Source organism: Tympanuchus pallidicinctus, unplaced genomic scaffold (assembly GCF_026119805.1).
Source record: "Tympanuchus pallidicinctus isolate F22 unplaced genomic scaffold, pur_lepc_1.0 scaffold3, whole genome shotgun sequence".
In the NCBI taxonomy this organism is placed as follows: Eukaryota; Metazoa; Chordata; class Aves; order Galliformes; family Phasianidae; genus Tympanuchus; species Tympanuchus pallidicinctus.
In genome coordinates, this window is record NW_026294747.1 from 38068707 (window position 1) to 38092918 (window position 24212).

General features: G+C 45.4%; 2 protein-coding genes across 5 annotated transcripts in view; one reads left to right on the forward strand and one right to left on the reverse strand.

Moving 5' to 3' along the window:
• Positions 1-24212, reverse strand: part of ANGEL1 (angel homolog 1) — a 187625-nt gene that overhangs the window by 147914 nt on the left and 15499 nt on the right. The window lies entirely within an intron of this gene.
• Positions 9744-23520, forward strand: VASH1 (vasohibin 1). The gene is made up of 7 exons (XM_052696060.1): positions 9744-10022; positions 14843-14931; positions 15901-15957; positions 17026-17100; positions 18099-18480; positions 18852-18964; positions 19497-23520. Exons 1-7 carry the CDS (start codon positions 9759-9761, stop codon positions 19567-19569), a joined length of 1053 nt encoding a protein of 350 aa, XP_052552020.1. The 5' UTR covers positions 9744-9758; the 3' UTR covers positions 19570-23520.

Consider the following 24212-nt stretch of genomic DNA (forward strand, 5'->3'; position numbering starts at 1 on the left):
TAATCATTCTACAGAGAAGTAGGCAAATAGAATCATTAAGGTTGGAAAAAGATCATTAAAGTCATCTGGTCCCCATCTGTCAAGCCATCACCACCATACCAACAACCCACATCCCTAAATGACAGAAGCAAGCAGCCACACTGCTGCCCATTCCTCCATCCAGCATCTGTGCAGGTAGCATTACAGTGATGGAAGGGATGGCCAAATTCAGCCCCATCTTCACATTTTTACCCTTGCTCTTCCTGCTTATGCTTCACCCATTGAAACCACGCCGAGGGCTAGGGCCTAGGCAACAACAAACACCCATTCTACAGCTTTAGCAAAGGGCAGCCAATAAAATGGATCTAGATTTATGCATGCAGAGGAAGCAGATCTTTTCCAAAACCTGGTCCACGTGAACATTCAGCTTGTTACTGGAAAATGAATGATCACACATGACAAAGCCTTCCCAAATGCACCTCTTTATAAATGAGGAAAACGTTTAGCATTCAAACACTCACAGGTTAAAGTGCTAGGAACAATCTTATTAACTCTCCAATTTCCAGTTTCAACTCCACAAAATTAACAATTTGGGTGGAAAAAACACCCCTTGAGCATCTGTAGAGTCTATTAAACCCTAGGCATATAGACAATCAGGCCCTGCAAAATATCGGTTCTACAATTATTTCCTCAGTAAACTTGTCTTTTTTAGTTTTAGTATCTTTAGAAAGATACAGCCCAAACTGACAACATCAATGAGGAGCCAGTGCTATTTCCATTACACCTTAGCTCCCACACAAACCCAATCCTACCTCCAAGACTTGCGGTAACAAATTCTCTCCTCTGCATGAATACAGATGGCACTGTGTAGCCCAGGCACATCCAGCCTATGTGCCACTCACTGAATGTTTATGAAGACCACACAGTGGATGCGAACACAGTGAGGCACCAGGTGATGTGTTTCAGAAGTAATGACAGCAGATCACCCCTGCTGGTGCAGCCTGCAATGAGGGTGGCACGCAGGCTCTTGTTCATGGCTGGTGAAGAACTATAACTAAAGGTGGTGGCTCTGTTGAAAAACAGTTTTTTGTAGCTGAGAATTTGCTCAATTATGCTCCATCAAGTAGTGTTACTGTGCTCTTTGTATCTGTTGCCCATGGAAACAAAGGAGACATTACTTTCAGAGCAATCTACGTATTTTGTATGTGGACCAAGACAATTCCTCTTCACTCAGCATGGCACAGACTAGACAAAATTTTGGACACTCTGATGTAGCATCAACTGCATTCAACACAATAACTACAGAATACACAGTGCATTAGTAAATGTCTAAGCATCATTGCCAGAAAGGCAGCAATTCTCATAAATCAGGAAAATAATAAAGAACTGCATTTAAATTATTTAAGGATAGAGCTGGACATCTCATATTTTGGTTGGAATTCTCTTCAAGAGACTTTGTGTATGGTTGCTTTCTGATCCTACCTGGATGTCCTAACGTTCCAGCTTTCTCCTCTAAGCAAGAAGACATACAATGGAAAGAAGAAAAACCAAGGCATTGGTAAAATAAAAGTAGAGCTGTATGCTAGGCAGCTTTCATATTAGAAAGTGCATTTTCTTTCCTTAAGGGCCTATGCGTTATGTTTCTGGGAAGTGAACTGAAGAAAGAAGCCAAGTTCCACTTACAAATGACCACTTCTTAATTCTGCTCCTCTGCATGAATCTGGTTTAGGTTTTCAAAACTTATCTTTTTAACAAGCAGAAGTACACACACTCTAAGCTCAAGTAAGTACGAATGAAATCACCAGTGCAACCCCTTTGGCTCTGTTCTGACGCCATGCCTGGAGAGTTTGCAGAAGTTCAGTTTGAAAATAAATGCTATGGTTCCTACAGCGCTTTTCAAAGACTTTTGAACACTTGGAATCAGATGATCAGGAACACACTGTAGCTGCACCCACTCACACTCTTATCTCCTCACATTTCCACTTGCCCATCAAGACAGGAATGTTGCAGTGAACGTCAAACACACTGTGCAAGTGCTTCCACACTGCAGAAAGCACCAAGTAGTAATGCCATCTTCACATTCTTGTCAGTTTATAAGTTTTGTATAATAGGACTATGAATAAATTAGTAACTATGGGGAAAAAAAACATATCAGTAGCCAGGAGATTAACACTAACAAGATTGCACAATTTCTGAACAATCTCAGTTTTCAAAAGAAATATATTACTAGCATGGCTTTAATAAACACCACAACTGTGTAACAATTTTAATTTTACTTTGTGACATAACAAAGCCAATCAATGCAACCCTGTTGAAAGTTCAATAAAAGCAAGATGGAAGTCTGAGCCGGCAAGACTTCCAACAGTAAAAAACAATCTAAGCATTTCCCTGGCCTAAATAGCCCCATTCCAAGTAATTCTTTCCAGTCCTCAAGACTCATCTTGTTTATAGGCATTAACGCATTTTCCAAAACACATCACAAACATGTCTTTCCAGATGCAAAGACTTCTCATTCGCAATTTATGCAGCCTAGAAACAAAAGAAGGCTGTCTTGTAGCTTAGGAGAAGACTCACATTAAGTCTCTGCTCTGCCAGAGTCTTCCCATACCATCTTGAACAAATCACTCAGGACAGCTCTACACCTCCCAGCAGGGAACAACGCAGAACTGGTTCCCAAGCAGGGAATGCAGATGGCACAGCACTGCTGTACCAGCATGGGCAGAGGCAGCACCAGTAAGTTCAGACGCCGTTGCAGGGAGGTGGTTTCAAACTAGTTGGCTCATTGCACTGCATGAATTGTTTGAGGTCAGTGGTAAACCAGCCCAGGTGTCTTTTCACCTAGTGTGAAAATTGCATGCTCAGCTTCTCTATTTCATTTTTCCAATAGCAGAATTGGAAGAATAGCATTTTTTCATTTTGAAAGGATACAAGAAAACAGGAGAAACATGGAGACAGCACAGTAACAGAGCAGGGAATGACACAAGTATCTGAAGCCCCTGGAGCACTTGAAAACTTCTTTGCTGCATTAACTTCATCCCTGGCTTCAAGAAAAATTACCTATTGCCACTGAATCGCACAATTAAAATTGAAAATACTAAGGATCAAGCCAGAAATAGAGAATTGCTGAGGATCAATTTGACCAAGCAATTAGAATTCATTTGAAAAAATGAGGAGGAAACTGAGGAAACATCTTTGTACTCAGGAAATGCAAGTTAATTGAACATCTGCTGAAGAAAACCAAATTTCTGTTAAGGTTACTGTAGTTCAGGGAGTATTTCCTGATCAAACCAAAAGGGAAAGCATGAATTCTAGAATGTCTTGACAATTCTGCAGATTCAAAAGAAAGACAGATGAATTTAAATTATATAATGAGACTCAGCTCAGAAACATTGAACCCTAAAGCTCCAAGTAAGCTCCTGACCTATCAACACTGCTGGCTAGTTTAGAAGTGTCTTCTATGCACATACGTGAATGCTCACTCTGACCCATATTGAAAAGATTCACATTGCAGTCCAAGGTCACCATAACTATTTCAAATTGAGAAATGTATACTCAGTTCTATTTCATGTGAAACACTGCTGAGATTTGAATGCTGTTTCCCAAGCAAAAGAAATACCCTGAGTATCAGAGCACATGTTATTCTGGTTCAGTTTAATCTGTCAGAGGCGTCTGTTTTATACCAGTGCAGAACAGGAAAAGGGGTAGCCAGTTTCCTCTCCACCTCTACAGAAAATATCAGATAGATAGAAAGGAAATTAAGAATTTTATTAAAGAGTCTTCTAGCTTTTTCCAAAAGTTGAATTAAAAAAAAAAAAAAAAATCAACTTTAGTAGCAGGTAACTTATTTAACTTTAGGTTCTAACTGAGCACCTTCCATTGAAGAAAGTTCTATCAACTCTCTCATGACTCCCAAAATTGGAGTTTGCCTCTCTCATCCTGGAGAAGAAAAGGCTGCAAGGAGACCTCATTGTAGCTCTCCAGTATTTAAAAGAAGATTATAAACAGGAAGGGAATCAACAAGCGTAGACAGTGATAAGACAAATGGAAATGGCTTTAAGCTCAAAGAGGGAAGGTTTAGATTGGATATAGGGGTAAGTTCTTCACAGAGAGAGTGGTGAGGTGCTGACACAGGCTGCCCAGAGAGGCTGCGGATGCTCTGTCCCTGGAGGCATTCAATACCAGGTTGGACTGGGCACCAGGCAACCTGCTGTAGTACCAGATCTGGAGGTTGGTGGCCCTGTCTGTGGCAGGGGGTCAGAAATCAATGATCCTTGGGCTCTCTTCCAACTCAAGCCATTCTAGGACTCATTCTATGACTCACAGAACAACACTCTTTCCCTTCCCAGCTAAGTAAAATACTTTAAACCGGTTAGTTTTCCAAATTCAAGTTCCTTTCACTGAAATTTGATGCCAAACCATTTCAATCTATGGTCTTTTTCTGATGGAAATAGTTGAACGTAAGAACTCTTAACATTCTTTCACTAAGCACCCAAGTATTGCGGTGCTTTTCCTGTTTCCCATCTGGATGAATTAACCTTCAGACATCAGTCCTGCACACGACTCAAAACTCTAGCTTCTGGTCTCACGCCCTGCCTCTAAGCTGGGGTGGCACAAAGCAAGTTAGATGATAGCCTGTTCGCTTCTGTGTTCCAGCCCTGAAATGTCACAACTAAGCCCTAAGTCCCTCTCATCAAGCAAAGTTATTATTAAGAACAAAAGAGAAACTCCAAATGAAACAAGTTGTCAAGTTAACATTATCTTGTACAATCCTTGCCTCATTCCAGTGAGTTTTAACCTTCCTGCCTTCTTGAATCCCGGAGCAGGATCATCCATGGCTGATGTATTCACGGTGTGACAGACGGGATGGGAAATGCCATGTGACAACATGCTGGTTATGTGAAACAGCAAGGTCAGTCAGTTGTGTGATAACTTAACAGGCCAATGATAAGGGAAGATTAATGCACAAGTTTTTCACAAATATTTGCAGATATTTGAATAGTTGATTGGGTCCAAAACTCCCTTCTCTTAGATCTGATCTACATGGGGAAAGCAGCCAGTAGGACTGCACCCGAAAAGGACAATATGTGGAGTCACTGGGACAGCCACTGATTCAGTCATTCTTAACTGCCCACAAAGTAGGTCTGTCATGGCTCTGTTACAACAATTGCCCAGACTAAAAGTTATTTCAACTTCACAGACAAATAGTAGCAGCTTTGCTGTCATCTTTAGAGATACTCCTGATCAGACCTCTGGAAAGAGAAGAATTAAGGGCAAAGGTAGAATTTCTGCTCTGGGCAAAGATCTACTGCATCACTGTCATACTGCTTGGCAATATGCTTCTAAGGGTCTTCCGTACAGCAGACAATTTGATTGCAATAGACAAAGACATTTGAATGATCATGCTAAAAACAGTACAGTTGTGAGCTGGAGAAACTAGAAGCAGATAAAGAAAATGCTATAGAACAAAAAACACAGCTTAAAACATGATTTAAGTCTCCATCTTTTTCTGAAAGTAGCTAAAGAAAACAAATCAAATGCTTAAAAAAGCTCATTCATATAATGCACAAAAATATACTACAAATAAAACCCAACACCTTAAATTAACCCACTCTGCTCTGATGTCCCACTGACATTTCTCTCACGTAAGCGCTGTAGATGGAACCTAAGAGGCTATTTGTTCAAGTAAGGCTCATTCATAGAAGAGAGCTTAGCTTACTACTAGCCATCAAGAGAGCCCTTCAAATCAGCAAGAACTGTTCCCGTCTTCAGCAGAGAATACATTAGGCCGCTGATTTTCAGTCACTGAAGAAAGGGTCGTGAAGGGATTTTAACAGGCCATAAGTCCTCCTCCCCAGTGCAAGATCAGCTCTAACTATATTACTTCTGACTGAAAGCCAACAAACAATGCTTCAAACCTTGCAGTGACACAGACGCCATATTTTGCTGAGGCTATTTTTTCTCCAGTCTTTCACTGATCTTACAGGAAATATGTTCATACAACATAAGTACAATGAATCCAAATTAATACCATACATATTGTTTCACATAAAAAAATCTACAGCTAAAAAGCTAAGCAGGTTTTCTTCCCACCCCTCTGCTGAGTGCACTGCTCCAGTGCAGCAGGCCGAGGCCACCCCAGATTCCATGTGACATCTTCCCACTTCACCCTGCAGACGAACCCAGACACCACTGGGCCAAGGCCATCAGCAAAGCACACAGCCAGTCCCCCACTCCTCACTTCCTCTCACAGCTGCCACCAGGAGAGTAAAGCCTGGAAGAAAATGTGAATCTGCAGGAGTATCTACAGGTGCAAGGAAACCTGTGGTATATTGGAGCACACATCATAACTACACTGCAGGCTCCCAGGTGCCATTTGGAAGCCTGAAGTGACTCCAGCAAGTGGAAAGCAATAGCCAAGTCCTGAAAATTAGTTCAGACAACCCATAGGTGCCTTTGAAATAAGCAATCCGAATGCATACAGAATAAATATGTGAAAAATGCTGCAGGAAATTGAATGGTCATTGATAACTTTGGAGCTAAATCAGCCTGGGGAAATAAATTAAGATGCTAGTTTGTCATAACAGTCTGAAGTCATTGTCTCTGGAGTCTTCCAGACATACAGAAAAGGGAACAAAACAGATATAAAAAAGGAACCAAGCAGCAGAGTCCACGCTCTGAGTAATACAGTGTTATATCACAGAATTATTTAAGACGGAACAGACCTTTAAAGGCCATGTAGCCCAAGTCCCTGCAGTGAACAGGAACACCTACAGCTCAATCAGGTTGCTCAGAGCCTGGTCCAGCCTGACAGCCCTGGGATGAGGCATGCACCACATCTCTGAGCAACCTGTTCTGTGGCTTCACTACCTTTATTGTAAAAATTTTCTTCCTTATATCCAACATAAACCTCCTGATCTAGTTTGAAACCATTTCCCCTTCTATCACAACAGACCCTGCTCAAAAGTTTGTCCCCTTACTCCTTATAGCACACCTTTAGATACTGATACCACTCCCAGGCCTCACCAGATCCTTCTCCTTCCCCAAGTTGAACAGCCCCAGCTGTCAGCCTGTCCTCACAGGAGAGGCGTTCCATCCTTTGGATCATTTTTGTGGCCCTCTTCTGGACACACTCCAACAGGTCCATGCTTCTCCTTTACTGAGGACTCCACATATGGCGTGTTACTCAGATGAGGTCTCAACAACATAGTGCAGAGGGGCAGGATTACCTCCCTCACCCCTGCACTTCTTTTAATGCAGCCCAGGATACAGTTGGCCTTCCAAGCTGCAAGGGCACACTGCTGGCTCATGTCCAGCTTCCCATCCACCAGTAGTCCCAAGTCCTTCTCAGCAGGGCTGTGCTCCATTCTTACATCCCCCAGCTTGTACTGATAGTGGGAGTTGCCACAACACAGGTGCAAGACTTTGCACTTTGATTTATTGATCCTCATGAGGTTCACCTGGGCCCACAGCTCAAGCCTGTTCACGATCTCTCAATGGCCTCACTACCATTTTCAGAAACAAATTTTGGATCCCCTGCAACAGGTGGAACTCCCACTTCACCCAGAGGCAGGCAAGAATTTCTTTAAACTGCTCTCTACACTACTTGCATCCAATATTTTGTATATTCTGAGTGAATTTATTCAGAGAAGTTTTGGCTTGACTTCAGTCCTTTCTCTATTAGTGCTATTTGTCCCTTCACTATGAACAAGTGTTAAGCTCCCTGTTATAACTAAGCTTGACCCTTCCAAACTGTTCTCAAGTGTGATTCACAGAAAGCACCTGCACTCATCCTCTACAGAAAACAAGTAAAACAAAACTTCCTATTACCATTATTAAAAAAATAAAATAAAATTGAGTGTTCTGGTCCCACATTGTCATAGCTACAGTAATCTGCTCCCAGAAAGGAGAAACACCCATTACACAGCCCATATCACAAGTAACAGTATCCATAGACAAGATGATACTAGCTGCCAAACACGTGGCAGCCATTTCTCTGCCCTTTCTATCACCTCACTCATACCCACCTGGCACAGGCCAGTTCATTCTGCCCAGCTGGGTTCTGATTTTCCCAACTAAACAAAGCGTAGCACTGATTCTACCTTCAAAATACTGATCTGTTGCTGCAACATTACTTAAATAACAACCAGAGGAGATAAACACTGTTTATTAAATACCGCAGAACAGCAAACAATCCTCCAACAAAACTTGTTTTAAAGCCTGCTGATAATTATTTGCAACTATTCCTCCAATTAAAGATACATTTCAAGCCGTTAAGGACACAAGGATTGTGTTGCACTTCTACTGCCACGCAGGAAAGCACAATTCTTGAAGTGTCACAGATGCTGATATATATTTTTTTTAAACCTCTGGCTGCAGATCAGACTTATTAGCACATATTTCTGACAGAGGGAAAAGCAGGAGCACAGAAAGCACCATACATTGCTAAGCACCAACTATTGCTGAAGTTCAGAACCAAAACCCCTGCTTCCATGGAGAGCTGTGCTCAAGCATCAGTCAGGGGAAGCAAAGCAGCTCCATCTAAAAGCTTTGCACTATGCTTTCCCAGCACTGTTACCAGCAGCACGCCTGTCACCCCAACATACAGCCCTGCATGTGACCCACTTCTGGGCCCGTGCCAGGAGAGGAGCAAGGGCTGAGGAATGGACACAGCAGGTATAATCTGCTTGGATAAAAGGCATCTGGTCAGGGGCTGTGCAGTAACTCCTGCTAAGACTTGGCCACCCTTCTTGATGTAAGGAATCTTCTTCACTTGCACACAGGTAAGAGGCAAAGACAACCGTAACACTACAAACCTTACTGAAGGGATCAGTCAGCACTGCTCAAGATCCACACTCAAGAAAAAAAAAAGTGTTTAAGCATTACAGAAAGCGCAGTTCCCTCATCTCCACAGCGCGACTCTCAACCCTGGGCGCAAACAGAACAGACCCATCACCCTCAGCACCCCGTGCTTTCTACCTGCCGGCTCCGTCCTGCTGGCCGCATCCTGCGCAGCCCCACAAACGCTCCACACCTCAGAGAGCACCTGGAGCAACGACCGTTAAACACCCGCGCCCCGCCCCTTTCATACGGCCCCGCCCCTTTTATCATGCCCCGCCCTCTTTCCCGACCACGCCCCTTTTCTCGCCCCGCCCCCGGGGCTCCCGCCCGCTCCCTCCGTCGCACCGCCGCTTATCGCCGGCCGCAGCCGCCTGGGCCCTTATCGCTCGCGGACAGTAGCGACACGCCCGCCGCGCGCCGAGCGCTGCGGCGGACGGCGTCCACGCTAGCCCCGTCGCTCCGGTGGGCCGCGAGAACCCCGCGACCCCCGCGCCGGCTTCAGACGCCGGGCCCGGGGCGGAGCTGGGCGGAGCGGGGCCGGGCTCGGCCCAGCCCAGCCCGTCGCGGCGGCTTTGTTACCCGCATGCGGCAGCGGCCGGGAGGCGGCCGTCTCCGCCCGCCCCGCGGAGCGCTCGGGAGGCGGCGCGGCGGGGGCGCCCCGGCAGCGGGCCCGCCCCGCTCCGCGCCCCCCCTTCTCCGCCGCGGGCCGTCGGGCCGCCGGCGCCTCCCCGGCCTGATGCGAGCGAGCGGGAGGCGTCCGGCGCCGCCCCGCCGGGTTCTCTCTTCCCCCGTTCTTTCCCCCCGCGGTCCCCTGTTCTGATCCTCCGGGCGGCGAGGCTGCGCCGCGGGAGGTGACGCCCCGCGCTCCCGCCCGGGCCATGCGGAACGCGGCTCCCGGCGGCCCGGCGAGGGGCGGCAGGCGCTGAGCGCGGGCGGCGGCGATGCCGCTGCCGGGGGGCGGTGGGGCCGCGGCCGCCGCCAGGCTCCCCGCGTCCGGCGAAGCGGCGGCGGCGGCGCGGGAGGAGGAGCAGGAGGAGGAGGGCGAGGAGGACCTGCGCGACGGCGGCGTGCCGTTCTTCGTCAACCGCGGCGGGCTGCCGGTGGACGAGCCCACCTGGGAGCGGATGTGGCGGCATGTGGCCAGGATCCACCCCGACGGGGAGCGGGTGGCGGAGCGCATCCGCGGCGCCGCAGATCTGCCCAAGGTGAGGGGCCGCGGGGGTGCCGGCCTTAAGGGCGCGAAGAGGCGAAATGCGAGAGCGGCGGCGCTGGCCCGGCCCTGCGGCTCGGAGCGGTCCTTGTGGCGGGTCCCGAGCTGTGTCCGATCACGGTGCTGGGCTCCGACGAATCGCCCTCCTCACGAGGGGCCGTGCTGGAAAGTAAATGGCCTTCGTGTGCGCGTTGTGTGGGAGGGAGATGGGCCGGCTTAACAGAGTGAGAAGAAGGATGGACGATGGAAAGATGAGGAGTTGTACTGGGGAGCCCCTGCACGTGAGGAGTGGGACCGAGGGAGGTGAGGCTTTACATCAGAAGTCAGATTCGGGCACAGTTTGTATAGGGAACTCTTGCACAGGACCATATCTGATGGAAAAGGGACCGTTGATGCCCAAGAATCTCAAGAGGAGCTAGCAAACGTGCACAGACCTTTTTGCTGGTGTAGGGCCAGATTTCTAAGCATATTCCTGGCCTACCTGCAGAGAACTCAATAAGAAGAGGAAGCAATGGGCATTTTGTGTAGCTTTGGGCCCTACTGAATCATTTACACATGAATCTGGGTGTTTGTTGCTATCTGCTTGCACCTTAACTGGAGAAAAATCCCCCCTTTCCATTGACATCTTGTGAACAAAAGGCACTGCAAATACTTGGTGTGTCGCTCCATTGGCCAGTCAGGGGAGTGTTCCCATCATGCTAACAGGAAACTGAAATACAGAAAGATTAGGCATTTTCTTCCTGTGCTTTCTTAGCAAATACTTCATTCCTTGAGAATGAAACTTGAAGTAGGCAAAACTGCACTGTTGCATGGTGTGCATACAGGCAACCTGTACCGCTGCCCACGGGGAGCTCCGGGGATGTGTGTGGCCAAAGTTCCTTTTTGCAGTAAGGAGTTACATGGCAGTAACCAGACCAAATTCTAAATCCTAACTGCAGGCCCTATTCTAACCCTGCTAGACTTCTCCTTTTCCTTTCACATTTCCCTGGACTTTGTTCTGAGCCTGAGTGAAAGCTGAAAATGTGTTTCTGATCGGTCGGGGCATGCAGTGCTTAATTTCCTGATCAGAAGGGATGATTTGGTGAGGGAAATGGAAGAAAGAAGTTCACAAACAGGAATGTGGTGTGCAGGAAGGGAGGGGAATACTGTGCTCAGTCTCTGCTTTCGATCATCATGTGGAGTACTTCTGCTTTTGTTCTCACTTAACGGTCTTTTACAGTTTTAGTGCCAGAGGGTCACAGTCAGGGGATACAAGCAGGATGTGCTCCTCTAGAATAACTGATGAAAGTGGTCTATCCATTATTTGTTGTTGTTTGGTGTCTGCTAGCACCCCTGGGAACCAGAGCTATAAACTCGACTCAGCGCTGTACAGTCTGAAATGCTATGCCCAAGCTCACCAGGGCCTACAGACAAGATGCGGGGATGCAGGAAGCAGCTAGGATGAATGGGCTCTGCTTCCCAGCTCTTCCTCCCCTCTGGGAGTGTGTTTTATCTTTGAGGTTTGCTTGAGATGCATCTTTGTGTCATTAAGTTTCTTTGCATGACTGATGCAACAGATGAGAATTAGGGCAGTGAGCAGCGCAAGCTCCTCTGAAAGGCCAGATACTTTCCATAGGCTGAAAGGCAATTACACCTTTTTAAATGTTGGGAGTCAGACAGTAGTTTGTTTCCTCCCAAATTTTTGCCTTGAAGTATGGCCCATGCTGGGGGAAGTAACTCTTGACAGAGTTGTCCATAAGCTAAACATAATGCCATAAAATGATGACTGCATAAGGCTGTGTCCAGACATTGTGGAAATGTTCACAGATCAGCTGCTGAGGCTGTGTCTTTTGCTGTGGTGTTGTGTTCAGAGATCTCCCCTGGGGTCAAAGGTTTCCTTCTGGTAGGTTTGGAGTATCTATTAAGCAAGCCAGGCCAGGATACAGTTGATTGGCTGTGCATGCAAAGGTTGAGTGTGCCACCATCTCATAGGTTGTTTCCTTTCTAGCTGTAGGTGTGATATTGCTTTGCTTGGACCTTCACAATGGAAATACAAAATGTGCCCTTGCCTCCTTAAGAAAGGCTGGATTATAAATGCAGTAATTATGAGGGCGAAGATGGGAATTATTGCATCTGATGAGCTTGTATGGATAGACAAGAAGAAAATCCAATTTCTTCAGTCAGGCCAATGATTGGGATTGATATTGCTCCTATGCGGCTTACAAAAGGGAAATTAGGGAGGAGCTCAGATAAATAAAAGCACTGTAAGAGAAGCTGTTGCTAAACTAGGCTGGCCAAAAAACGTATCCTTGTGACATAGATAAGGCTGGAGCTTTTTGTCTCTCTCCCATCCTTTTTGTCTCATGCACATTATAGCCCACTTGGTATGTAAAAATCTGTTGTTCTCTGAATCCTCTTTCTGAAGTCAGGCCCAGTCCTAAGCATACAGCCAGCCTGTCAGCATGCAGGAATCCAAGGGTGGGGTGATGCAGCCCCTCAACACAAGTGATGAGGGACCAAGGATGTGTTCAGTCTGCTAAGCCTGGCAGAGGTATGTGCTCTTGGAAATCTGGGCTCTCTTCCTAGCTCTCTCTCCAGCTTTCAGTACAACTAAAGGGAGAGCAAAATAGATCTGATTTTCTCTTATTTCTCTTGCAAATTAATTCCTCTTTGCATCCTGGAGGACTGTTAAGACTGCCTACTATTTATAAGCCTTCTGAGATATGCCATGGATAGTGCCAGGTAAGAACAAATTCTTGAGGTCAGAGTGGGATTGAGGAATGGGGACCTTTCTCTTCTCTCTTGCCCCAGTAAAATGCTGTAGATGTATAAGAAACTGTAGCCCAGTCTGGGCTGGAAGCCCAGATCTGAGAGAAAGTGAGCACACTGTACTTTCATCAGTTTAATTTCTTGAGGTGCATGCAGCTCTCTGTGTTAACTAGTCCCCTGCTGAACTGGTTGTCATTAGTGTGTCAATCCTTTGAGGAAAGTAGCATCCTTAATCTGTGTTATCAACATGGACTTAATCGGTGTTTGGAATGGTAATCCATTCCAAAAGCATGAAAGTCCCCAAGCTGACGATATGAAACAAAGTGAAATAGTCATACTGTCCTGCTTGTTACCTCTCTGGCTGTTTCTGCCTGGAAATGATATCCTGTGACTCAGTTGTCAGCTCCCAGCATCCAAACTGACTCAGCTTGTGTGGTTCCAGAGATGGCTCCATCCCTGTGCTACTCTCTGGAGCCTTCCCTGCTCCTGCTGTGGCTGAACAAACACAGTTTCACATCTGCTCCTGCTGTGTGTTTCCTGCAAGTGCCTTAGCTTGCTCCAAACAAGGTACAGAAACAAGGCCCATTTCACCATTGGAAATGGTGAAATGGAATATTCAAGAGAATGTTAGGAAAATATGTACCAGTGTCCAAATGATACTATTTTCTTACCTCAAGAAGAAAAGAAAGATTGAGATGGGTAGAGACTGAGTTTACCTCAGTGTCTGCTTGCTGATGGTAGTTGTAGATAGATTGAAAAACCATGTAGTTGCAAGAGGCAAGGACAGTCCCTGGCCACTCAACCATATTGGCACAAGCAGGATGTGGCCATGTGGCAAACCAGGTCTGGGAACTGATCTGACTGAGAACTAGCCATGCTCACTGGCTCAGCTTTCAGCTGGTGCAGGTGCCTGGCCTGTTTCACTGGTCACTTCTGGCAGCCCAAGGCAGAAGGAGGAGGCATGGAAATGAGTGACTGCAGATACACATGCAGAGGGAGATGAATGGCTCAGCAGTGCTGCTGGATACAAATCTGCTGCCAATAGAGGCAGTTGGTGTGCAGCACAGTGGAAGGCCCCAAGGGAAGACTGTTTCTGACTCATGCTTTCTTAGGTGGGGGATAGCCCACGTCTGGGGGAATTCTGAGCAGGAACTGAAATGTTAAAAATCAAACTGCTGTGAAAAGCTACAGTCTGGTATCAGATGGGTGTGTGAAAGACATGAGCCATCCTTCAGAGGGAAGATGCTAAATTGTTTCTGTGAGCCTGTCAGTCACACCAAATTTGTGTCTTCTCCATTATATTTGTTGAATGAATATGTCAGGGCTGTCTGCCATCCTGGCTTGCCTGTCCACTGTAGCTGAGCAGACAGGACCTCTTCCCTTCCTTAGACACATTTTCTCAGCTGCTGACAAAGCTGCAGTTATCCCCTGTGGAGCAAATGGAGGGGAAAATTGGACTGGACCCATAAGGCTGAGGCCTTAGAATGGGACAGCAGTCTGAATGGTGAACTTTCGGAAGTCATTCCCTGTGTAATTCAAAACAACAAACACAGAAGGTGGGGAGTCATTATGCTGCCCAGCCTGTGTCCTAGTCAGTGCCAACTCCTCCAAGATTCCAGGAGGTAGTAAAGATTCTTGTACGCCTTTGCTTGTAAGCCAGTGGCTTTGGGGGAAATTATTTTCAATTTTTACCTCTTTTTCTTTTTTGTTTTGTGCTTTCCAGTTTGCCTACTCAAATGGGCCCAGGCTCCCCTGTGTGATAGTGTTCTTGTCTCACATCTTTCCTTGTCAATTAATTTCGTCTAATTCTTTCCCTGTTACACTCCCTAACAGTAGGACCCTTAGGGGCATTTTCTCTTGCAGCTCTGTGGTGTTGCTTCTTTAAAACTGTTACCAATGAATCAGTTACTAGTAAGGGAACAGAGGAGTGTACCTGACATGGTCACTTCAGGCAGCAAAAAGGGGCTGGTTTTAGAGGAACGTGCCTCATGTAGCTGTGTATCACTGAGTTCAAAAGAAGCTGGAGAGGTTTTGAAGTGGTGATTTATGTTCTGTTCCCTGTTTCAGATTCCCATACCAAGTGTGCCTGCGTTCCAGCCATCCACCCCCATCCCTGAGCGCCTGGAAGCCGTACAGCGCTACATCAGGGAGCTTCAGTATCCTTTACTGTTACCTTAGTCACTGATACGATTACCCAGGAAGAAGAAGGAAGCAGATTTTCTTTCTCTACAAAAGAGAAGAGCTCGTTCTGATTTAGCTGGAGAAGAACTGAAGCTTGTTCACTGAGAACAGGAGATTGGGCTTTGGATGATGGTTTGTTTTGCTGCTTTGCTTCTTTTCTGTCGAAGTTACCATCTGATCTTGTTTGCTCCATGGCATGTGTTCAGAGGCCCTTCCCCACCACCCGCTCTAACCAGCCCACTGGCTTCATAATCACATTTCTTTTAAAGTGTGTATCTAACACCTTGAGAGCAGGGTCTCAGATGGACTACAGTGTGTTGCCTTTCTGCAGCTGTCTCAAAGGACAGTCAGCCACCCTGCTCTTATGCATCTGTGGTATCCTGCCCCTTTCTGTTCAGAGCTGCGCTATCCTTGCTATGCTGGATAGCAGGTATGTGCCTTGCAAGCATAGTGTAATCTCAGTGGTGAGACGCAGATCCAGTCCTGACCTCTGCCTCTGCAAAAGGTACAATGGCAGTCTTTTTGGCACCTTTCACCCGTCAAGGGCTCTGTGTCTCAGACTGGGTCTCTGCCAGACTAAGAGTAAAGTACCAATAACATTTTAAGGCTCTGTGCAGAAAGGAGCAGACATATCTATCAAACTTTCTCTGCCCTAACTGAAAAAATGAGCAGAGCTTGGTCTGTCAGCACAGAAATTTGGGAAATGAAGTGGAAACCTGTATGTGGTGAGGAGGAAAAGAAGAATTGACAAGAAAGAAAGGGACTAAGCAAGAACTATAAGTGGGAAAGATGTGGAATAGGGAGATGGAAATTTTCTTGCTTTGTTGCTGTATTTGCGAGATCCTGAATTTGCTCTGAGAAATAGTATCATGAAAGTTCTTCGGGCAGGTTTTCTTCAAAACGCTACTTACCAAACTGCCAAGCCCTTAACCTCTTACTTCTAGGTACAATCACACTGGGACACAATTCTTTGAGATTAAGAAGAGCAGACCTCTGACTGGGTAAGTGCCAGCAGCCTCTACCACGCTTTATCCTTGCTTTGAAATGTTGGGGCTTTGCTGTACCCACTGTTTGTTCGCTGAGCCCCTGACCAAAGTCTAGAAGGCAATCACCATTTTCAGTAGTGAAGCTCCATCCGTCTTTAGTTGACTTTATTGTGTATTGCCTGTGGTATGGCTGAGTAGAGCTGTGTGTAGCCTTTCTCAAGGACAAAAGTTTGTTGTCATGAATCAGTAGATCAAGTAAAATGACAGAACTGTATTTCAGATATGTGCAGATTCTTGGTGTTTCTAATTGCAATATAACTACATGAACTTGTGATGGATTCTGAAGCTAGGTCCTGCCCTAAACAATCCTTCTAATAGTCAAGCATCTTTATAGGGCTAACTTTATAGTACCTGTGAGTGCCTTTGCAGTATGTATGCTTGCTAAACTTTAGGTGTGTCATACTTTGAAGTAGGAGGAGAATTCTCCCAGCTGCAAACCTTGGAGAAGAACTGTGCCTGATAAGCTTCTGTAGATAAGCACCTGATGTTCACTGGCTCTCTTGGTCAGCATACTCTCTCAAGACTGGCTTCTTATTATCTGTCTAGTCCACAGGCTTATGGGAACTTGGGTGTCTTGCATTGTAGTCAGTGCAATGTCTCCACAGTATTTACCGAATGTAGAACAATATTGTTTCATGCCATAGAAGAGGCCTTTGCTGTCCTTGAGCCTTATAAGGCGAACACTGCTGGCCCTGGTGCATTGAGATTTCTGCTTCTGGTCATGTCAGTGTCCATCCAGAACTCACTAAGCCGAGTGCTGTGGTCTCCCTGGGAACAAGACATTGGCTTGCAGCATTATTACCATTCACTGTAGGAGCTCCTTGTAAGCAGTGACAATATGTGGAAGAGCGCAGGTTTGGATTTATATCTTCCTAAAACACTCTTCTTTTCCCTATCCTTGATGCGCCTTTGTCTCTCCTGGAAATCCATGTTGCATATACGCTGTAAAAGGGCTGAACTAGCCATACTTGCATAGTGCAAGCCCTTTAACTCTCCTCATCTTTCCCTTGTCCTGCTCCACAGGCTGATGGATCTGGCCAAAGAAATGACCAAAGAGGCCCTGCCAATCAAATGCCTGGAAGCTGTGATCCTGGGAATGTATCCTTTCCTCCCAGAAATGTGCATGCCTGACCATCCTTGAGTTTTCCCCTCTGATGTTTTGAGATTGCTGATAAATGTTGTCACCAAGCCCCACACCCCTGTTTTTCTTCTCCAGTTCTCCCCAAAATCCCTACCAATAAAATCCAAATCCAAGCAATCTTCTGAAATAGTAGAACTAATTCTTCAGAGATGGGGTGCTGCTATGGACTACTTTGGAAGCAAGTAAAAGAGAAAGGACCTAAAGAACATATAAAGGTGGCAAAAATATTAGCTAGGGTTAGGTGAGGAGGTCCTTTGTGGATAACATTTTCCCTTACTGCAATGTTGCCTGCATGTGTTCTACGCTAAGATAAATTAGGGATCCTCCCTCCCCAACACCTAATTAGGGTGTATGTATGTCACTTCAGTATGATAGCTAGCATTGCTTGTCAAGTTAGGCAGTGCCTTTAATTCTAGGCTTGTGCCTTTTTCAAGAGCTTGCTTTTCCCAGCTATCTCCCAGGCATAGTCTATGCACAGTCTACATCTATAGACTGGACTACAGATTATTGATGCAAATTGACAAAACCACTTGGAGGGGCAGAGATGGCAAGTGGTTCAGAAGTGTGGTCTGAGTACTGAAGGATCCTCAGTTTCTATGTGAAATAATAGTGAAACAGATTAAATCAAGCTGATGAACAATGCTACAGCATTGCAGCTTGAAACTATGCAATACAGTACACTAAATGTGTTGGCGTTTCAACTTCTGCATCACAAAACTGTCTGGAAATGAGCTCCTTTTTGTTGACCGCCTTGGTGAAAAGGCCAAGTCTGGTTTCCTCATCAGTAGGGCAACTTGCAGTAAGCTGGCCTGTTGATCTGAAGAACAAACCCCATCAGTGTGATACCTGAATGACTAAGGGTGCTAAGCAGGTTGGGAGGGTTTGAAGCAAGAAGGAAGTAGCTTGCCAAGCAACTGGCATCACTGGTTGTTTCCTGAATAGTGGCTGCTGTTAGTTACCTCACCAACAACATGACTACGCTGGACCGTTTCCCCATCAGCTTCAAAACCCACTTCTCAGGGAACTACTTCCGACACATCGTGCTGGGGGTGAACTTCGGAGGCCGCTATGGGGCACTGGGCATCAGCCGACGCGAAGAGCTCATGTACAAAGCGCCCGTCTTCCGCACACTGAGTGAACTCATTTTTGACTTCGAGGAGGCGTATCGCCGCTGCTGGCACACGCTCAAAAAGGTGAAGCTGGGGCACTGTGTATCCCATGACCCACACAGTGTGGAGCAGATAGAGTGGAAGCATTCCATCCTGGATCTAGACAAGCTGAGCCGGGAAGACTTCCGCAAAGAGCTTGAGAGACATGCCCGTGACATGAGGCTCAAGGTGAGCAGACAGCACGGAGCAGTAGTAGTTTGCAGCATCCACTGCCTTGCCCAGCCTATGGCATGTTGGGGGAATTAGAGTGGTGATGGAGTGGAGTGTGAATTGGCTACTCTGCTTTGTGATTAGGCTGGTCCCATAATGGACACGCAGGCAGTACTGCAGTTGTGATTACATTGGACTGTATACATTCCTTGGAGCCATAGCAGTGATTGTGGTTTGTTTTCTGACTTTTGTATTTTTGGTTCACTTATCTTGCTTTTTTGTCTCTTATTCCCGTTTAATTAATAGTTCTTCAGCTTTGCGTTTTCTGGCTACTACTAGTATCGTTTTCTGCTCATGTTACTCTCTTTTTTGTTTGTTTGTTTTGGCAGATTGGCAAAGGAACAGGGCCACCGTCTCCCACCAAGGACAGAAAGAAAGATGTTTCCTCCCCACAAAGAGGTCAGGCCAGTCCTCATCGCCGCAACAGCCGTGGGGACCGACGGTGAGTGGGGCTTCTGGCCAGAAGGCCTACCTTGTGCATCTCTGGTTTGTTTGTTTGACAGACTCTTCCTTGCTTTTATTTTTTTATTTATTTATTTTTTTATCCTTCTGATTTGTTACTGGGGCTTTGGTTTTTGTTTGGTTGCTTTTGTTTTGTTTTTGATGTTTAGGTGGGGAGGAGGGAGGCTGCTTAAATAGTCAGTGATCCTGGTGCCTGGTACTTGCCTAGGAGTTTCGGTTTTGATATCTCACAAACCTATGCCCACAGAGATTCTGCTTACTGGTCAGTGGGACTGTTTTCATCAAAGTGATCTGGGATACCACTGTAGACTTCCTATTCTACCTAACTTGTGTTCTCTTCCTGTGGAGACTGCCAAGAGAGTTGGTGAAAGTTATCAAAAAATCATGCCTTCATCCACATAGGTTAACTGTGAAGCTTTCCTATATGCTTCTTCTGTGCTAGCATCTGTACGTGCGGGCTCTCCTGACCAGAAAAACGATTCCTGAATAGTTCTTACCCTTTCTACACACAGGCCATCTGGTGAGAAGAAGCCTGCTGACTCCAAAGCCATGCCAGATCTCAATGGGTACCAAATCCGGGTGTGAAAAGGCTCTACAGACTTCTTGCTGGCCACAGCTGGGACATGGATCCACTTGCTGCAATTCTGACAAAGGGGACAGGGGAGCGGGAATGGAACAGAGTGCTGGTCTTACAGGTACCTTCTAGTGGGACAGTCCCAGAACTGGATCCCATAGGTCCCAAAGGGTTCACCTGCCTGTTTCTGGAAGAGGTGTCCATCTTAACTCACTGAAATAAGTATTTTTTTAAAAAGAAATAAGAAGTTCGGTACATCTGTGAGAGTGTGCTGCAGGGACAGTAGGAAGTGAGTGGGATCAGTGGACTTGTCAATTTTTTGAGTTGACAGCACATCAGATTAAGCATCTCTTCAACAGTACTTCTTCCCTATCTGCACACAAGTCTTGAGCCTATGCAGAGCAGAGGAAGGAGTGATGCTGGAATGAGATGACCCCACATCTTGTGCAAAAACTCCTGGTTTTGTCATTCTGAAAGCAATGCTCTTGTGAGAGGGCATAATTTTCTCAGCCCAATTTATTATTGATCATGTAAGGGCCTCATCTTCATCTGGGGAAATTGTATCTTATATGTTTAATCCTATTTCAATACATTTCATTTGCTCTGAGGGAGTAGACAGATAATAATCTTAAGTCATTGTGACTCTGAGGAGCTGCTGCAGCATGTCCTTTTTGTGGTGAAGTGGGTCGAGATATGGCCAAGCCATTGCCATGTGAAAGCAGGCACAGAAACATCCATCATCCCAGCAGGGGAAGCTGGGACTGGCTGGCAGCCTGAACTTTAAGTCATCTCTTCATCAGTCTTACTATTAACTTGTAGCGACTGCTAAATTGAAAGCTTATGGAAGGCATTTCAGTCACTGAAGTGTAAGTTTTAAGATAAAATACCTAAAGAAGAATTTATTGATCTGAACAGGTTTTGCAAGCGTTTTTCCTTTCCACATAGATCATGCTTTTCCCTCACTGATACTAGTGCTAGTTATAGGCACCTGTTGGGAGGAAGCCCTGCTCATTGAGGTTGTAGGTGCTTTCCTACCAGTTCAGCATCAAGCTTCCTGAAAGTTGTTTCCCATCCCAGTCCTGGAGCTGTGCTTGTGTTCTGGCTCATTGGAGAGCTGCAGTATTTAACAGCACCGCTTAAGCAAACCTTCCCCCAAGGGTCAGGCTGGACCTCTGCCTGATTATAGCTTCGACTGGAGTGTTTACTGCTGATTACACTGTGTAACACTTGTCAGAAATCAGGAGTGTTGTCAGGTCTCTCTTAGAGGTCTAAGACATGGAAATTGGAGTTGGCATAAATCAGAACAGTGTGGCATTGCAGTGATCTGGTACACTGATCTGGGGATGCAAAATTTGTGCCTGAGAGTTGCAGTGTCCTGGAAAGAAACTGAGACCCATTTTACAACAAAACTGACAAGGAGCTAAGCTTCTGAAGTACTAAGTATATAACTTAGAACTGGGCTTATGCTTTCCTGTGGACTCATTAGAACCATGATGGAGCTCAGCTCCATCAGGGCTTTTTTTGTTGCAGGATAGTTGTGCCACACTCATAAGCAGTGCTATTCTGGTGGCAGAGAATGGGTTCTTATCCCCAAACAAATCAGATCTTCTGCCAAGTTAAAGCAGTGTTAATCCTCAAAGCACCACCCACAAGCGATTTAACTCAGGCCTTACAGGTTCCTAATTGTACATCCTTAACTGTGATGTAACTTGCCAGGCGCTACATCCATACCATGCAGTTTGTCTTTCTGAACTCTCTTAGTTGTCTGTACTTTTCTGCTCTGCTGCATCACCAAGAGGACAGTACACGGGGTGGTGGCATAACCTGCTGCTGATTCAAGATAAGGTTATTGCAGAAGAGGATATTTGTTTCCACACTGCAGTGCAACACCTGCCCCCTTCCTTGCATTCCAGCTGTATGCAACAACTTAAAAATAGATGGCAGTAGCAAGCCAAGCAGCCTGTTGAATCCACCCTCTGTTCACTCCTATGGCTGTAAATTAACGTTTTTAGCATCTGAGTGCTAACAATCATATTAGCTGTAAAGGTACCATGGCTAACTGTAAATAACATGGATCATCTGGAAGCCAAAAACTGCCTTTGCCTACTGTTTGCTATGCAACAGACTGAAAGTTCAGGTGCCACTGTGAATTATATAATAAACACAAGCAGCAGTCATCAAAGGAAACTGAATGTCAGGTTTTATTAAAGCAGAAGAAATCCAGGAAAAAAACCTAAGTCGCATGAAACTAGGATGCATCCAAACCATGACTCTGGTTGGCAAGTTAGATTACTCAGAATAACTGGAGAGCTTGAGAATAATTAGGAGCTTCATAAAGAGCACATTTAATAGCTGGACAGACCTGAGATTTTTTTTAGCTGGAGAGAAGGGGAAGTGGGAGGCATTGGGTGGGAGAAAACTTCAGGAAAGATGTGGTAAGTGAAGGGGTGAGCTGCATGCTAATGATGTTTTCTTAAGTGGTGAGCAAAAGGGATGCTAAGCAGTGTTAGATCACCAGGGCAGAATGGCTAAAAACAAAATGCTTTGTTTGACCCATTAATTAAGCACTTTCCTGCAGGATGTAACTGAGGCCAATAGTTAGAAAACCAAGGAAGTGGATGTTTAAAGAATGAATGACAGGTGGAGTTCAAGGTCTCTTAATCCTCATCCTTGAGAGCACTCACCAGCTGTAGCCAGAGACAATATCCTCTTTTAAGATTTAGTTGCACAATTATGTACATTAAGAGTCATTTAATTCTTCTTATGTATCTAGTATCCACAACTCCTTAGGATGGACACAGGAACAGACGCTAGGGGTTACTATTTCAAGCCACCTTCTGTTTCTCTGTGTGGAAGAAGCCCTGCCTTTTGCTCTGTATCTCCAATTCAACAGAGTGCAATGAAAGGGAAAATGACCAATTTTCCCCTTCTTGCTCTGCTCTTGTTCCCTATAGTCTCTATTACAAGATGAATCACATCAATATGAAGTTTAGCTTCCTTGCTAACAAACAAGACAGCTGTCCCGTGACACAGAGGATTAGTGCAACCCAGACTTATGCCCTAAGAAACTTGAGGCCACAGTTTAAAATGAACCCTGCTTCTGCACTTCAGCTCCTTCATCCAGCTACTCTGGCTTCTGCTCTGTCTGCCTTTATCTGTTAAAAAAAAGGCTAGAGGTGAGTCTTTGTCACAGTTCTGCAGCCTTTACAACTGCGGGAAAGGAATGCAAACAAGGATGTAGGGTGTAACTTGTACTCCTTAGTGCCTGCTGAATAAAAAACATGGCTCTTGAGGAGTCCTATTAATTATTTAATGTTACATATTAACATGATTGTTCATTTAGCTCTGGGGTATAAATCTTCACTATTCAGTAGGTCCTCTCTGATGTCTGTTCTGCATACGAGTCCTTGTGAATCCTGTGGAACTGCTTCCAATACAGAGATTGGATAGATACTGCCTACGTTGTATGTGAAGTCCAGGTCAGCTTTGAAAGATGTGACTGGAACAAATGCTGACCTACTACTGGCAAAACTATCTTAAATATAATGCAAACCTTGAAATGAGGAGATATTCATATTTTTATGTAGAGAAGTCCCTTTGACAGCTAGCCAATTGCAATTTTTTTTCATGGATAAAAGCATCAGTGAGCAAAACCAAGAACTTTCTGCCATGGTGTCACTCAGCATCATATACTGAGAAGTGGGATCAAGTCTTCATCAGTCTGTGACACACTGGCCTTTGTTTTTTTTTGTTGTTGTTGTTTGTTTGTTTTTAACTTTTAAAATGTGAAAAGCTAAACAAGTCTTTAGAAACTTAAGATATGTTAGCAAGTGTTTTAGCTGGGAGTGGAGTGTTTTTATTCAGTTGACTATGACTATTTTACCTGTGTGCCACTGTATGGGTCAGTACAAAGTATGCTTGGATGCCTACTAGAATAAATGACTCCAGAACTGTGGTTGGAACATAGTTTGTGATCATACAGTAGTGTGTTACTGTTATCAGATGTTTAACGTGGGGGGTTTTCTAATTATTTTTTAAGTATTTCAGGTGGAAGCCTTAATCAGGTGCCTATCCCTTAAGGTGGGCTCACACGATGTTGTACAGACTGAAACATAACTGTCCTTAAACCGCAGTTTAAGAAACTATAACTAACAGAAGTATCCTATTGTTGCCAAAAGGCAGGTCTGGATCAGATGCGCCTTACCCTGCTCAAGTGGTTCTCAAGAATTACTTCAGGAGGCTGGTTGCTTTAACCACTTGCTTCTTCTAAATTAAGTATTTCAAGTGGGGTCCTGATAATCAGGTGCTAAATATAAGCAGGATGGGCCTGTGTCCCATGTGTACTGTGCAAGTCTGGCTGAAATAATACCATGTATTCTAGTTGTCTTGCACTGTTGTCCTATTAATATTAAGACCTGTATTATGGAGTTAATAACTGAACCTATGGAAGCAAGTTGTATCCTAGCTTGGTTTTTGCTTTGCCAGAGCGAGGTGGATATGGTTCCTCTACAGCTAAGCTGAACTCCTAAGGGAATTTAATATTTTTTGTCTGTTTTCCAAGCAGGTGTTTACTTGTATCACAAGCACTCTCCTTCAGTGGTGCCCTGGCTCTGTCCGCTCACAAGCAATTCAATTAGGCCGAGAAGGCGACTGA

Excerpts from the sequence above, each read along its gene's own strand:
- VASH1 (XM_052696060.1), top strand. The coding sequence starts at position 9,759 with ATGCCGCTGCCGGGGGGCGGTGGGGCCGCGGCCGCCGCCAGGCTCCCC. Across the intron at positions 10,023-14,842 it reads GCGCCGCAGATCTGCCCAAG|ATTCCCATACCAAGTGTGCC; the intron begins GTGAGGGGCCGC and ends TCCCTGTTTCAG. Across the intron at positions 18,965-19,496 it reads AACAGCCGTGGGGACCGACG|GCCATCTGGTGAGAAGAAGC; the intron begins GTGAGTGGGGCT and ends TTCTACACACAG.